This window comes from Danio rerio, chromosome 11 (genome assembly GCF_049306965.1).
Source record: "Danio rerio strain Tuebingen ecotype United States chromosome 11, GRCz12tu, whole genome shotgun sequence".
NCBI lineage: Eukaryota > Metazoa > Chordata > Actinopteri > Cypriniformes > Danionidae > Danio > Danio rerio.
Window position 1 is genome coordinate 33,269,891 of NC_133186.1, and position 15,813 is coordinate 33,285,703.

Below are 15,813 nucleotides of genomic sequence, written 5' to 3' on the forward strand. Positions count from 1 at the left end.
CAATATATTTATGGGAGAAACAAACTGAAATAAAAATAATTATTCACTTAATATTTTGAAATCAGCTGTGATTATGCTATGGTAGCAGCAAGTTTGTATTTCAGTAGGGTTAGAAAACTTTACAATACACGTTTGCCTGCAAAACAAATGTACAATGTTAGATGGCAAAGTTTAAATCTGTCTAGCGCGCTTCAATAATTCATAACATTTAAGAATTAGGTCAGTATGTGGATAGTAGTTGTAAAAGTAGTTGTGAAAGTAGACTTTTGTAGCTGTTAAACACATTTGACTATATTTAAGTGCTTAAAAAGTGGACAAGAATGTTAACTCATGTCATTAAATTCGTCCAGCTGACATCACAAACACATCACAAAAGACCAAATGTTTATCAAATACTCCATAAAATAAAGTGCAGATGATGATTTTATTTGCTCAGAAGACTTTCTCAGCTTTGTCTCTCTTAAAATATAATTTGTTGAATTTAAAGCTAGATAATGGTTGCAACTGCCCCATGGTGCAACCGTCCCCATTCTCACCTATAACCGGCTTCGAAAATCTAAAAAAAATTGCAGTTTACAACATGAGGGTGCATAAATAATAACAAAATGTAACATTTTGTTTAATACAATGTTAAGGGCTAAACTTGGAAAATCTAATAGACATCTAGGAATAGCCCAAAACTAGACTGGTCGTCAAAATGGACAGATTAGACAGACTTTATATGTGTATATGTGTTATATATACATACTTTATATGTTTATATGTGTTATATGATTTCTGTTTATTTAATGACTAGTCTATTTTTGGCCTGTAGCCTTCTTAGACGTCTATTAGATGTTTACTCAAATTTAGCCGTGTTTTAGCCCAGACGACTATGTTTAGACGTCTAGACATTTTAAAAAATAAAAGTTAATGTTTGCGAGTTTGCGATTCTCTAAAAGGAAGCGGATCACTTGTCAGGAAGTGCGTTTTCACCCTCATCAGCGGGAGTGTGTTTCTTCACAGCGCGCATGTGTGTGTGTTTGTGTCGAAGAGGAAGTTGTGAATGCGTGAGTGTGTGAGGATTCCTGCAAACGCGCGGCCACTGTCACTGAAACAGACCCACAAACCCGTCCCATCGCTCCTCCACCACCCACATCATCCCACCCGCCATACATACTACCATTGACCTGAACCATTTAGAAGCAAAAGAGGAAGTTTATAGTGACAAAAGGCCATGATAAAGAGAGGTATTTAATTACTGATTTGCATGTGCAATGTGCATGCCACTATGTGGGTTAACAAGTCAACTTCAGGAATTATAAAATATAAAAAGAAATATAAAGAAAAGAGTATATATATATGTATAAATATATAAATATAGTTAGATGTTTTTATGAGCAATGTGTTCCTTTTTTCTTCTATTTTTAAAAATGAAAAAGACAAAAAAAGAGAACCAAGAGGAGAAAAAAAAATAAAATGATGATGATAATAATAGTAATAGAAGAGACATGATTCAATTCATAGGATGTTTGTTTGTTTCTATTGCCAACTGTTCTCTGAGAATCGTGGGTAAAGTGAGCACACAACATACTGTGGAAATGTGATTTTATTTTTGTTTGAAGAAAAAAAAAGAGGTGAAAAGATAATCCAGTAACTCTCAGTACGAGAAACTGACTGCACATCATCGGATTTAAGAAGATTTCCAAAACCCTTTTGCTGATGTTGAGCTGTGAAAGAGGCTGCCTGAACCTGGTGATGTTACACATTTATTCTGGCTATGAAAAAGAAAAGAAACCCCCCTTTTTTCTCTCTCTTCCTCTGTCTCTCTATCTCTCTGCTATTTCTACCAGTGCATTTTGTAATTCCGAACAGAACTCTTCCTAAAGAACCTGAATAAAATCCAGAGAGAATGCATTCTAAAGCTGTGTGTTGTTTTCATTGTGTGTGTGTGTGTGTGTGTGTGTGTGTGTGTGTGCGTGTGCGTGTGCGTGTGCGTGTGCGTGTGCGTGTGCGTGCTTTCAGATGATGGATGAGAGTTTGTAGAATAGTCTTTCACGAGTGCGTTCACACCTACAGTGCAGTCTGAATGGGAGTGAATCATGAATGTTTGAGGTGGTGGAAATGACACCACACACTGACAGCTGTTCAGGAAGTGCTGCTAATCAGGTGATCATGGATCTCGGTTGTTAACTTGATGGCTTCATGATCACTCACCACAGCGAGTGTATAGTGCTGCACATTCATAGATTAAACACATTCATAGATTACAGAGTTCCTATGAAAGTTACTGTAAAGCAGAGAAGAGGATGAATTAATAGATATTTCTATTGTGATGTGATAATATAATTAAATCTGAGTACTAATTTAAGTATAATTGAGTAAACCCCATTTTGAAAATGAATATTATTTTTAGCAATTTCTCCTGGAGGGATATTTGTTAAATTAATAACACAGCAATAGTGTTTTGTTGCAGCAGATTGATTTTACAGCACAATGTTAAACTTTGACACTTTTACCGCAATTACATACTTTTAAAAATAAAGGCCACAACTGAAAATAGAGGACGATTTCCACATTGTGCTCACCATTCTCATTAAATGAGGTTAATATTTAACAGATGAATAATAAAATATATATATTGTTAGACTATTGCACTTATCTTGTGTTGTCAATAAGTTTGTTTAGTTCCTATTGGTGTGAGTGCACTGTTATGTGCTATGTTTGTATGTTTATAACCACCTACGAGGACATAGTGGGGGTCACGAGTCACTGGAATTATTTTGCGGGTCACAAACTGAAAAGTTTGGGAACCTTTGCTGTAGTTAAAATATTTTTCTATTAATTTAAGGTTGCGTTTTTTTTTAGATATATTTACATTCAACTTTGATCAAAGCAGTACTAACATTTCAACAATGAAATTATGTTAAGAAAATCAGTTAGGTAATCAATATTTAGTATTTCTGGCAAAAATAATGCTCAACGTAAAAACTATTTACATAATATTTGAAAGAAATGTTACCAGACCTTTACAGAACAAAACAAATATTAAGTTAAAATAGTTAATTCCTTTATTTAATTTCCTTCGTCTTAGTCCCTTTATTCATCAGGGGTCGCCACAGCTGAGTGAACCGCCAACTTATCCACCATATGTAGCAGTCTTAGGAGAGAAGCCTAGACTTCACTTTCCCAGGTACTTCCTCCAGCTCCTCCAGGGGGATTCTCTGGTGTTTCCAGGCCAGCGTGGCCTGGGTCTTCCTCGAGGCCTCCTCCCAGTGGGACATGACTGGAACACCTCCCTAGGTAGGTGTCCAGGAGGCATCCGAAACAGATGCCCGAGCCACCTCAGCTGATTTCTATCGATGTTGAGGAGCAGCAGCTCTACTTCGAGCTCATCCCGGGTGACAGAGCTCCTCACCCTATATCGTAAGGGTACGCCTTGCCACCCTGCAAAGGTTACTCATTTCGGCTGTTCCGTGATCTTGTCCTTTTGATCATGACCCAAAGCTCATGACCATAGGTGAGAGTAGGAACATAGACTGACCGATAAATCGAGAGCTTTGCCTTTCGGCTCATTTTAACAGTCCAAAATTACCATGCTCCTCTTTGCATGTTTAGTTAAAAAGGTGGAAAAACCCACAACAAGACCCTCCTGAGGAAACAGTATTGTGTCAGAAACTCATAGCAAGCACACTCCAAAAAAATGAAGTTAGCTATTTGTTCATTCCACTAATTTAAATAAACTGAAACAACATAGTTCTTCAGTTTTTTTTGTTTTGTTTTTTTGAGGCAGCTTAATTATTTTATGTTCAATTCACTTACATTTGTAATACTAATAAGTTAACTTAATTGTCCCAACACATATGAATTGTGTGGAACCCAGCATTTTTACAGTGCAGATTCATTTAGCTTTCACACAGCCTCCTAATCAGGCTACAGGTTTCAGTGATTAATCTCAAAATGAGTTTCAGCGATTAATCATCTCACTGCGGTTTTCCAGCTCAGCATTCAGCCATTTGAATGAATCTCCACCTGAGAGCTTCCTCTCTGATAAACACACACCTGGTGTCAAAACCTCCTACCTGAAATCACACACACACACACACACACACACACACACACACACACACACACACACACACACACACACACACACAAACCTATGCTGATCCACCTCCACAAACCACATTTACAATCAGAGCAATGATTCACATATTACTCATGCAGCTGGTTTGAATACAGAGCTTATTTACATGCTTTTGTGTCACTAAAACAACATGCTTTCCAAAAATCACAATTATGTTGCAAATATCGTACTTTAGGCACAGTAAAACCAACTAGAAGCAGCCTAGAAACAGCAATAAGTACCCCTTTCTATGTCCCACGATGATGTTAATATAATCCTTTATTAAACTGTAACAAAAATAGAAGTGTTTTAAAAAACAGGTACTGGGCTAAATTGAGGTGGTATAATTTTCCACACAGTTCATAAAATTTCCTGTAGAATTTACAGTGGCAGCAGTTTGCCAGTAACTTACTGTAAATCAATTACAGCAAAATACTGTATTTACATTATATACAGCATTTATCTTGCTATTTATGTATTTGCAGAATTTTATGTATATATTTACTGTAAATTTACAGTCATTTTCACAATGCAACTTTAAAATAGGCTCATTCTGAAAACGTACCGCTATAAACATTTCTAGAGGGCGCCCAGGAGCAATGCTTTTTTGCAGGTTTTTTTTTTCTTTTCGTGAAACCATTAGAGGCCACTGTTTATGCTTTTTGAGATCTCAGATTTCTCTAGCGAGTACCATTCACGCCTGCTGTTCTCACGCAAATCCACCAGAGGTCAATGTCGACTGACTGTCATACTGACCAACAGATCGGCTGTCCCACCCTCCTCCTTTCCTAAACCCATCTAATGGTGTTTTCAAAAGCACAGATTGACCCGCCCTTCACTATAAACCCAACCAACAGTGTTTTCAAAAGCACCAACCGACAGTTCTTAAAAGCAATCAAGCAAAAAAAAAAAAAAAACGTCCTCGTTTTTTTTTTTACGACGTATTCAGATTTTACCACATTAGCACCCTGCTATTTACTTGTTTATTTTATTTTTGGCTTCTATTTTTGTCTTACCTGCTTTCTAAAACGGTTCTTCGCTGGACAAATGAAAAGTATAATAAAAGTAAATAGGTGAAATGTGCTCACAATTCTGGAAACACCCCCAAAGCTTGTTGAATTTAATTCAATATGAGGGAGCAAATAACAAATCAAAGAGAAAATAATCTAGTGGAACAAAACTAAAGAAAAAAAAATGGCTAAATACCAAAGCATAACATTATTTTCATGACAGTTAAAAATACAACAGTCAAACTTACCCCTTGCTAAAATGTTTACTATGTGGTCTATTATTTGTAACAATTATCATTTTTTAAACTCAGCATTTTTATTGAAAATGATTTAAAATGAATGCAATTTCCCCAAAGCGGAAATTCAACCTATAATTTGAAAGAAGTATCACATATGCGGGAAAAAAGTGCATATGGAGTGATTAAAATTGATGCTGTGAGGCCTGCGGACTCTAGTTTCTCTGTCTTGCATGAATTATTTCTCTACTGATGTCAGGTTCAGATGCTGTAATGCTGTCAGTCGAGCTGGTACCTCAAGCTTGGCAATTATCTTGTCTGACGCTGGGTGATAGGCAATGTGTGTGTGTGTGTGTGTGTTCAAAGGAGAAGTAAATTTCATGACTCATGGACATGTTCGAACAGATCTTGCTGACTAATGAAGGGAAATTACACTTTACGGTAGGCTTTCCAGTTGTTGCATTTTTTTCTGCGCCCACACAAGAATGACAGATGATGAGCTGTAGGTTCAAAAAAAGATTAGGTTTAGGATTGCTTTGAGATAACGAAACTCGTTGAGGGTGAGTCACATCAACTATTACTAACATTAAAAGCCTAATGATGACCTAGAGATATCAAGAAAAGTAGGTTAAAAATGTGATTTTTTTGGCAGTGGAAAAATCTAAAAAAAAATTAATAAATAAAGGGAACACTTGGAGTAACATTGAGTTGTTTGAAAGTTCCCTTTATTTTTTAACAGAATATAGGCCTATAGTATGGTTTATATAGTGTAATATGTTATTTGATAGTGTGCATATGTAATTTTCACATAGGCCTATCTTGTGAAAATCTTATTGGCTGTTTTTTACAGCAATTATAAAAACTATTTTAAAAATCATTGGAAGTAAAAATAATATTTAAAGTAATAATTTTTAGTATATATATATATTTTAAATATGGTGTTTAACTGGCTAGCTGGAAATGTTTTAGTAATCTGTAAAATATCAATCATTTAATCAGTCATCAAATATAAATGAAGGGGGAAAACACTTAAAGCTATCACTGTAAAAATATCCGTAATTTATTTTCGCCAGCTGGGATGCCAGAAAAGACTGTAAAATAACGGCTGCTAAATTACTGTAAAATAAAAGAGGCTGTATTACAGAAGTTTTAATTTAGAGAAACTTCTGTAATTAAATGTCCGTTATTTTACAGTAAATTCCTGTAATTTAACAGCCGTTATTTTACTGTCTTTTCCGGCACCCTAGCTGGCGGAAATATTTTTTTACAGTGTAGCCTTAATAATCAAATTAAATTATGATAAATTAAGTACAAAGTTTAACTTCTTTGGTTAAAAAAAAAGTGTTAAATAGTTTTCATCTTTAACATTTTTTAACTATATAATCCCAAGCGAGCCCTTTAAAAATGAAACCCAAATACAAGAGGATGAGTTTGAAACATTTGCATGTTTATTTCAATATAAAACACTGAAATCAGCTTCATGTGATATCAGTTCAAGTCCTCATATAACTATAATAAATAGCAAGTATTGTTCTGTGCAAGTAACATTTAACACGTTTTTGGCATCATTCAAGACATTTTTCAAGTATCATCACAGTACGTGTTCTGTCTCGTTCACCGTCACATTTGTTCCTTTTTGAGGTTGTTAAGTTCATAGGCTTGACAGAAGACATTATTCGAGCCTCCCTTCCCAGTTCAACCAGTTCATCCGAGTCATCTGACTCCTCAATGAACAATGAAGCAGCTCTGGTGGTTCCGATGGGACTGGGATCGCCGTATCCACCACCTGTCCTGTAATCCTGCTCGTTCTGGCCTCTCCTTGAGCTCATATGGCGAGCACAGCCGGCCTCACAGGTCTCAGGACCGCATTTCCGAACCAGTCAGTTCAGGAAAACAAAAATATCCCAATTAAGGGAGATCAATTCTCGGAGTGATCCAAGCGCGTCTTTCTCAACACGCCACAATGGCACGGTTAACTGGAAACGCGGTCAGAGTCTCAGCCTGGCGACAGCTGTTTCCATTACTATTCCTCAAAACCTCGGCTTGGAGGTGTTGTTTGTCCTCGTCTGTGTCCATTTTCGCCTTCTTGAGAGGCAGAAAGTCGGGCTCGAGCGCTGTCTTGACGCGGCGCTTCCTGGAGTGGCGTTCAGGAGCGCACCGGTTCTCTTTGTCCTCCTCCTCCAGAGCGTCTTTGGCTTCTTGAGGGTTCGCCACGAACTCAATTGGGGTTACAGTCTGTGGAGGGTCTTTGGTAACCTCCATGGGCTCCTCCGGGGCGCACGGGACGACCTGTTCCTCCTCCTCGTCTCGGAGCAGCTGCGCGGTGTGGTAAATGTCCCGGGCGGCTCTCATGGTCATAGAGAGCAGGAGACTCCGGTGAAGCCTCAGTCCCCCGCGCTGGGTCCTTAATGAGTACAGTTTACTAATAGACAGAGCCATGATTCTCTTGGCCTCGACGTCCATTATGTTTATAATGTATCGTAATGCTTAAGGTTTTTCTATTTTTAAACCTCTGCGCTTTGAGCTCTTCAAGGTGGATTGCAAAACTAAAAGTTTGCGCCTCTCAGGGCGGTGTTTTATGTGAGCTCTGGTGACGTAAAGAGTTTCCATTCCCATGGGTATAGGCTATAAACACACCCCTCCCGTCTTGTCAACATACGTCATATTGGCACAGCGCTGTAGTATCAAGTCAACATGCCAAGTGTTGCCATGTCTGTCTGTTATACCCAACTTTGTCTTTATTAACAGAATGCATGTATGAAAATGTGGCAGTTTTTTATCAGTATTATTCAAGTATAATATGTTATAAGTTTTATTATTATTTTATATTTTTAGTTGTTTAATTGTATTTATATATATATATATATATATATATATATATATATATATATATATATATATATATATATATATATATATATATATATATTTATTGCTTTAGTCTTTTTATGTTACTGTTAATGTATTCATGCATTTTCTTTTTCGGCTTAGTCCTTTTATTATTCTGGGGTCGCCACCGCGGAATGAACCACCAACTTATCCAGTTTTATGCAGCTGTATCCTTCCAGCTGCAACATCAACAGCTGGGAACATCTATACAAACCCATTCACATTCATACACTACGGACAATTTTAGCTCATCCAATTCACCTATACGGCGGTTCATTCCGCTGTGGCAACCCCAGATAAATAAAGGGACTAAGCCGAAAAGAAAATTAATGAATGAATTCACCTATACCACATGTTTTTGGACTTGTGGGGGAAACTAGAGCACCTGGAGGGGGCCCACATGAATGCGGGGAGAACATGCAAACTCCACACAGAAATGTCAATTGACCCAACCGAGGCTCGAACCAGAAACCTTCTTGCTGTGAGGCAATTGTGCTACCCACTGCACCACCATGCTGCCCCAATAATGCATTCTGTTTGTTTTAGATGTGTATCACAATTTTTCAATTTATGCCAGTTTCTTTTCTTTCTTTTTTTTTTTTTGCATTTCCAGATCCAAATTTTAGCACTTAGGCTTAAACTTTTAAACCTTAAACTTTTAATTGCTGTTAATATTTGTCATTTTCATTTATACTTGTTAAAACAAATAAAATATAAGTCTTTATTTAGAAATAATGTTAAAATATAAACAAAAAACAAAAGAATAAAATCTTGATTTGTGTTGAACATTTCCATTATACAAAAGGTTCTTTATGGTGAAAAATGTTATTTAAAGTGTTCAAATGTTTTTCACACCATGAAATTTTGGTTCTTTGCAGAACAAAATATGTTCATCCTCTGGGTCCCTTTTGGTTCTTTCTGGCATTTGTATGAGTGTACTTTTCCGTCTAATATTTATGTTATGGTTTATTCATTTATTGTTATGCTTGACTTTATTGGATTAGTTAACAATACAAGATTGTAGGTATAGATGTTAGATTTGCGTATTTAATGTATGATTTATGCAGCAATAAAATCAGAAAGGTGACAAGTAATTCTTCTCGATCTACAAATATTATCATTCCATCCAGAAGCACACAAAACAATTTATTCATTCATTCATTCATTTATTTTCTTTTCGGCTTAGTCCCTTTATTAATCTGGGGTCGCCACAGCAAAATAAACCGCCAACTTATCCAGCATTTACGTAGCGGATGCCCTTCTAGCTGCAACCCATCACTGTGAAACAAATCATTTTATATTATTTGATAAATATTATCACCTTCATTAAATAACAAAAAATAGGAAAACGACTAAATTAAATAGCTACATAGTGCATAGACAAAACAAAAAACTAAATAAACCCTTTTTTAAATATACATTATGAAAGTCTTTTTCATATCGCCACACTCAGGAGTCTCTAATAATAACGCATGTGCACAACCTTACCTTATTTCAATCATTCATCTTTGTGAAATTTGGCAAAATAAATGAATGCAGTAAGTAAATTTAAATTTAATAATATCTCTTGTTGTCAATTGTCATCTTCTTCTGAATAATTAGTAAAACCAAACGAAAAAAATATTGCTGATATTTATAGTGAAATCTGGCAACACAGTCTTAATGGCACTGCTCTACAACAGCGTCGCCAAAGGCAGCGTATGTCATAATCAAGTGGTGCTCTCTAATTGCACGGTATAAAACGTCCGCTAGTAGCCTTCAGTGAAACACCATTTTTTTTAAATGCTGTTTATGAAATATTGATCTCCAGCTGCTATTCTACGACGTAGATGACATACATGAAATATGAATGAATGCTGCCCTAAATGTATCATATTTTCATTCATTTAAAGTGTCTTTGTTTGTGCTCTGTGGTATTTTTCAATCGAAATCGCCTAACAGGCTAGACTAGAAACCCATTTCTGCTGAAAGGATTATCAATCTGCCTCCAGTGTTTACAGTTCTTCAGAAATGCTGTTGGCCACTTTTCATTTTTTCTTTTATGTTCGACGTCACGTTCTATGGCCATATATGGAACATCCGTCGAGTCTCCGGGGAGCGCGCGCAGTGGAAAAGCCGTGACGTGCCTGCCGCTGCACTTCCCCGCAGCTTCAGCAGAGGCTGCGATGATGTCACCGAGCACCATATATGGACTTGTCACCGGTCCAACAGCCCCGCCCAACAAGGAAGCAAAGCGATTGAGGTCAGATGGCAGCTGTCAATCACGACAAATGCGCCTGCTATTTATAGAAAGCGTTACCTGGAGACGTCGAAACTCAAAGATTATGTCAGTGTGGAAAACAGAGCTTTATATTATAGTGAGTATTGCGATTAAGATTATGATTCTGAAACCAGAACACGGCCTTTTATGTAACGTTAAACTCCTTTTGCCTGTTGTGAACGCGAGGTGTTTCATTATTTATGTCTATTTTTTTTTCCTATGTACTTAAAGCTTCCCATGACAATAAGGTCTTGTGTGTGCAAGAAATACCTCATTCCGATTGTTCTGACTTACCGCATAGGTTTGTTTATAAATCTGTATTGATATGGAGAATTATATATCAAGGAACAGAAAGCAAGGACGGAAGAAATGTTTTGTTATTGAAACACAGGGGCATTGAATTACAAACCTGTTTAGTAAACAGAGTGACTAATCATGAGGTCCTTCGAGCTACTGCTTGTAAAAATAGCTCATTTATTACTGTTCTCTGACAAACTGCATTCCATGTTATCAGACTTCCAATTAGGTCCACCCTTTCTTTCCATGAGCATTTTTTGCAGCTGTTAACACACACACGCACACACACACACGCGCACACACAAAGGGGCTACTAAAATAAAATGGCTACTGATAACTTATTCATAAAATAAATAGAGGGGAAATAGATTACTTGAGGGCCTACATACATTTTCATGACCATAGGATTTTAGTTTTAAGCCATTATATTTAACTATAATAATAAAAAAAGGATTAATAGAAATGGATAGAATACATGGGTATAATTCTATGTCAAAAAATCCTAAGTGATGTCTTCTGGGATTCTCGTTAATTTATGAAATACACATAAGTAGGCCTAATCAAAAAATCCGGTTTCCCCCACAGTCTAAAGACATGCGGTACAGGTGAATTGGGTAGGCTACAATTTTCCGTAGTATATGAGTGTGTGTGGATGTTTCCCAGTGATGAGTTGCAGCTGGTAAGGCATCCACTGCGTAAAACATATGCTGAATAAGTTGGCGGTTCATTCTGCTGTGGCGACCCTAGATTAATAAAGCCGACAAGAAAATGAATGAATGAAATATGCCTCACACTGATGTTTAAATGAAGACATGAAAAAATAAGTGTATTTATTCCTAATTATAGTTGCTATTGTTATTACTTTTAAAAGTATATTCTATACAATAGGCATATATTAATACCACAATTTGCATTTATTTTGAGTTACATTTGAGTTTCTTTTGTCATATGATTTAATACTCCATTAATGTTTCATTCAAATGCAAAGCATGCACAATTTACATTTAACTAGCTAGTGTTGTTGCAATGATACCATTGTGCTTTACTCAGGGTGTGAATTACAAGGGGGTTTGGGGGCGATTGACCCCCTAGCTAACGCTTGATTCCCCGTTGAATGACGTCAAAACAAGGTTCATATTTGAAGTCACAATTATTAGCCCCCCTTTGAATTTGAATTTTTAAAATATTTCCCAAATGATGTTTGACAGACCAAGGAAATTCGAACAGTATGTCAGTATGTCTGATAATATTTTTTCTTCTGGAGAAAGTCTTATTTGTTTTATTACGGCTGGAATAAAAGCAGTTTTTAATTTTTTAAAACCCATTTTAAGGTCAAAATTATTAGCCCCTTTAAGCTATTTTTTTCGATAGTCAACAACAGTATATATATATATATATATATATATATATATATATATATATATATATATATATATATATATATATATATATATATATATATATTTGATCACCCCTATAATGGTGAATTCATAATCACGCCAATCAGTCTATGCAAGAAAGAAAATCATTCAACAGTCTGAAATCGGCAGATCTAGAGCACCGATAGACGTAGTAAGGGTTCACAAGACACTTTTAGGTAAATTTGTGTTGGTATCAACATATAGCCTAAAATACACTCAAATTAGATGCATAGTTTGACCTACAGTAACCTCTGAAATAACTAATCAGAGGATACTGTAGGCCAAACACTAAATATCCCTCAAAACACTGAACACCTAAATATATTTTATTAACAAATAAGATGTAATGAAAATAAATATAAAAATAACTGAAACATGTATTACACAAACTACAGTAACATTAGCAAAAAAGATGACCCCCTGATCGTCAGTGTATAATTCGCACATGGCCTTTACTCCTTACCAAAATTGCTGCAACTTTATGTTACACAGCTAATTCCATTATGACTGGCTCCTGTATTTCTGTCTAATCACACCATAGTGAACATGAATGAGGAAAACAAACCCAAATGGTTTTGTGGCAATGATATTTGCTAAACCTCAAATCAACCTGGTGACATCACCTGGGGACCCAGCTTATTTATAAGTGAAATTGCTCCTTTTCAGTTGTCTTTTCCAGCCAGTTTTCATAGCAGGAATACAAATGCGCCCCTGACCACAAAACCAACCCTTCCTTCATCCGGAGGTGGAGTGTGTGTGAAGAGGAAACAGAGAGTGTGGTGACAGAGGAAGGCAGGAGACGGGAAGGAAAGGGTGACTATGGAGGTGGAGGAGGAAGTCAAGGAGAACAGCGTTACTGGAAGACTGCGGCATTTAACCCTATACACCCTCATCCAACCATGAGAGTCTCATTTGTTTCACTGTAAGCAATCAGTGAAATGTTTTAAAAACGTTCTTATTGTATAGTAGATGTAAGATATGCATAGTTTTTTTTTTAAAATAGCTTATATCCCCAGTGTTATGTTTGTATTTATGATTATTTTATGCAGTGTTGTCCTGCGAGACATGACATTTTGTTCGCTATTGAGTATAAGTCATTGTGTACTGTGCAAATTTGCTACCTTTTGGATATGTTGGTGGCTGTTTTTGCCCCATTGACTTCCATAATAGTAAAAAAAATAAAATAATGCAAAGCCATGACAGCACATAATCATGCATTCTTGATTGCTGGTGGTTTTCCCTGTTGGGAAGAGGTAAAATGTGTGTTTTGTTTTTACTGTTGATCATCAATTGGCAGCATTTACCCTTGATATAGACCTGTGCAAAAAGTTTCTGGCTTTTATATGGAGTAAAACCACATTATAGTGTGTCATACAGTAGATATTTACATTCGATGTCACCTACGCTGTTTTTGTCTTTTGAAAGGAATGTGTCAATAGACCTGCCATTTTACTACAGGGTAGCACTCTTTAAAAATTAATGTGGGACCAAGGTGCAGTGGAGCACTGGCCATCTGGAGTCATAGATATATAAACATGTATATCTATGATCAGGAGTTTCCCGGTGGTCAGGATGCAAATATTTTCTTTAAATTCTGAAAATTATAATTTTACATCACTTTTCTACATCGATAGATAAGTGAGTGCACAGGCATTGCTGATAAAGAGCGAGTCTTTGTGTGCATAGAAATTAATTATCCTTCCTTCCTGTTAAATCTGAACCAATCCATGTCCTGAAACACACCACATCTCATGCTTACATCTCATTCTAACAGAGGGACCAGTTCGTTTGTAAATGAATCTTCGTTATGAACGATTAGTTTGAACCATCAACATCCCTGCGTCTCAATGTGCATCTCCACCTTTCTGGTCTAAATGGTAGCCTATATAAAATTTATAATATTCAATAATTTAGGGTGGACAGTATGCACATTGAGGCGCAGGCATTGTTATTTTATCAGGCACCCAGATTAAAAGCCGTTACTTCATTTAGCCGACAATATTACAAGTTTCTGTCACCGCAGTGTCTTGTTGTCATATTTGTTTACATTGTTTGATGATTTTATTAAACAAAACTAGCATAAGCCGGTTGTGGCTATATCGGATATGGTTGCAGCCAGAAGTTAACAAGAATTATTTATATTATTTATTAAACTTCCCATTAATTGTATTTTAACATCTACCCCCACCCCAACCCTAAACCCAATCGTCACAGTAACATAAAAACAGTAGTTGTACTGAGTATTACATGCTATCTATTAAATTACCCAATAAATTATATTGTATTAATGTCTATACTCACATCAACCCTAAAACCAACCAAGTCATAAAAAATGCTGCTATATTGATGTGCATATCGCACTTCCGGTTGGTCGCGTATCCGATCTAGACCTAGAATTTAGTGCGTGTCTGTGCTACTTTGCCGTATGGTCAGTGCAGTAAGTGACTGTATTATTATAACGTGACTTTAGCACAAAAGTTTGTAACATACAAAATTGTACAAAACTACATTTTACCTGTGAAATGTTCTTCCTTTGTGCATTGTTTTCTCTGTTTGCTCATTACCCGTACACAGCGCTAAAGTTCTGCATCTTCTGATTGGCTTTAGTCTTGACTAATGCGCTTGAATGACATTTCTCCTGGGAGCACTGTACAACTGTGGCGGCTTTATTGACGCATGCTCAGGGTCCGTATGCAATATCTAGTATATATATCTATGATAGTGTAAGCAAAAATACACTTACTTTGTTCTGAGAGCTGGGCTGCTTTAAAGAGCCCATATTATGGGTTTTTGAAAATTCCCCTCCATGTAGTGTGTAACACAGCTCTAAGTGAAGTGAAGTATCCAGCTAAGGCTTAAATCTGTAAGAATACAGTGTTTAAAACGGTTGATTCATCTATAAAAGAGTCGACTCATAGTGCTTCAAACGAGTCGCCTTGATACCGATTCATTAGGTGTTTCGCCATGACGTACGAACGAAACCAAGTTATTCACGTGCACGCGCAAACCCGGGAGATTTCAAACCTGAGGCCCCGCCCTCTGACGCAGAAACCCAGAGACACACACACACACACACACACACTATGGAAGGCCGTTGGGTCCAAAACGTCTGCAACAAACGTGTTAACGCGTAATTGCGTGTTAACACGTAATTTACTCGTTAACACGTAATTTACACATTAACAGGTTGGTACGTGTTAACACGTCATTTACGTGTTAACACGCAATTTACGTGTTAACACGTCTTTTTTTAAACTAGTCTCATTTTTAAAGTGCTATCATTTACTAATTTTTCCAATTAACCAACTTATTATATGTATAATGTAATTTTACTTAAATCACAATAAATGTTTTGCAGTCAATGATATGTAGCAGATATTTAGTATTATGAAAGGCCAAACATCTTCTGTTATGTTATGTTTGATGGCATAATAATGTATAATAATAATGTTTGTTATTCAGCTGCTGAGATTTCTTTGAAATATGTGTCCAGAGATATCAGAATGAGATTTATTTGACAAGTGTCTGCAAACACACAAGGTGTTTTTTTTTCCAGAAGCACATGTAGAAGCACATATACATACAGTATATACAT

The 15,813-nt window shown here is 36.4% G+C and overlaps 1 protein-coding gene across 1 annotated transcript; it reads right to left on the minus strand.

Moving 5' to 3' along the window:
• Positions 1–6,777: 6,777 nt before the first annotated feature.
• On the minus strand, positions 6,778–7,903 carry ier2b (immediate early response 2b). Its single transcript, NM_001351705.1, has one exon. It carries the CDS (start codon positions 7,812–7,814, stop codon positions 7,302–7,304), a length of 513 nt encoding a protein of 170 aa, NP_001338634.1. The 5' UTR covers positions 7,815–7,903; the 3' UTR covers positions 6,778–7,301.
• Between the last annotated feature and the right edge of the window lie 7,910 nt (positions 7,904–15,813).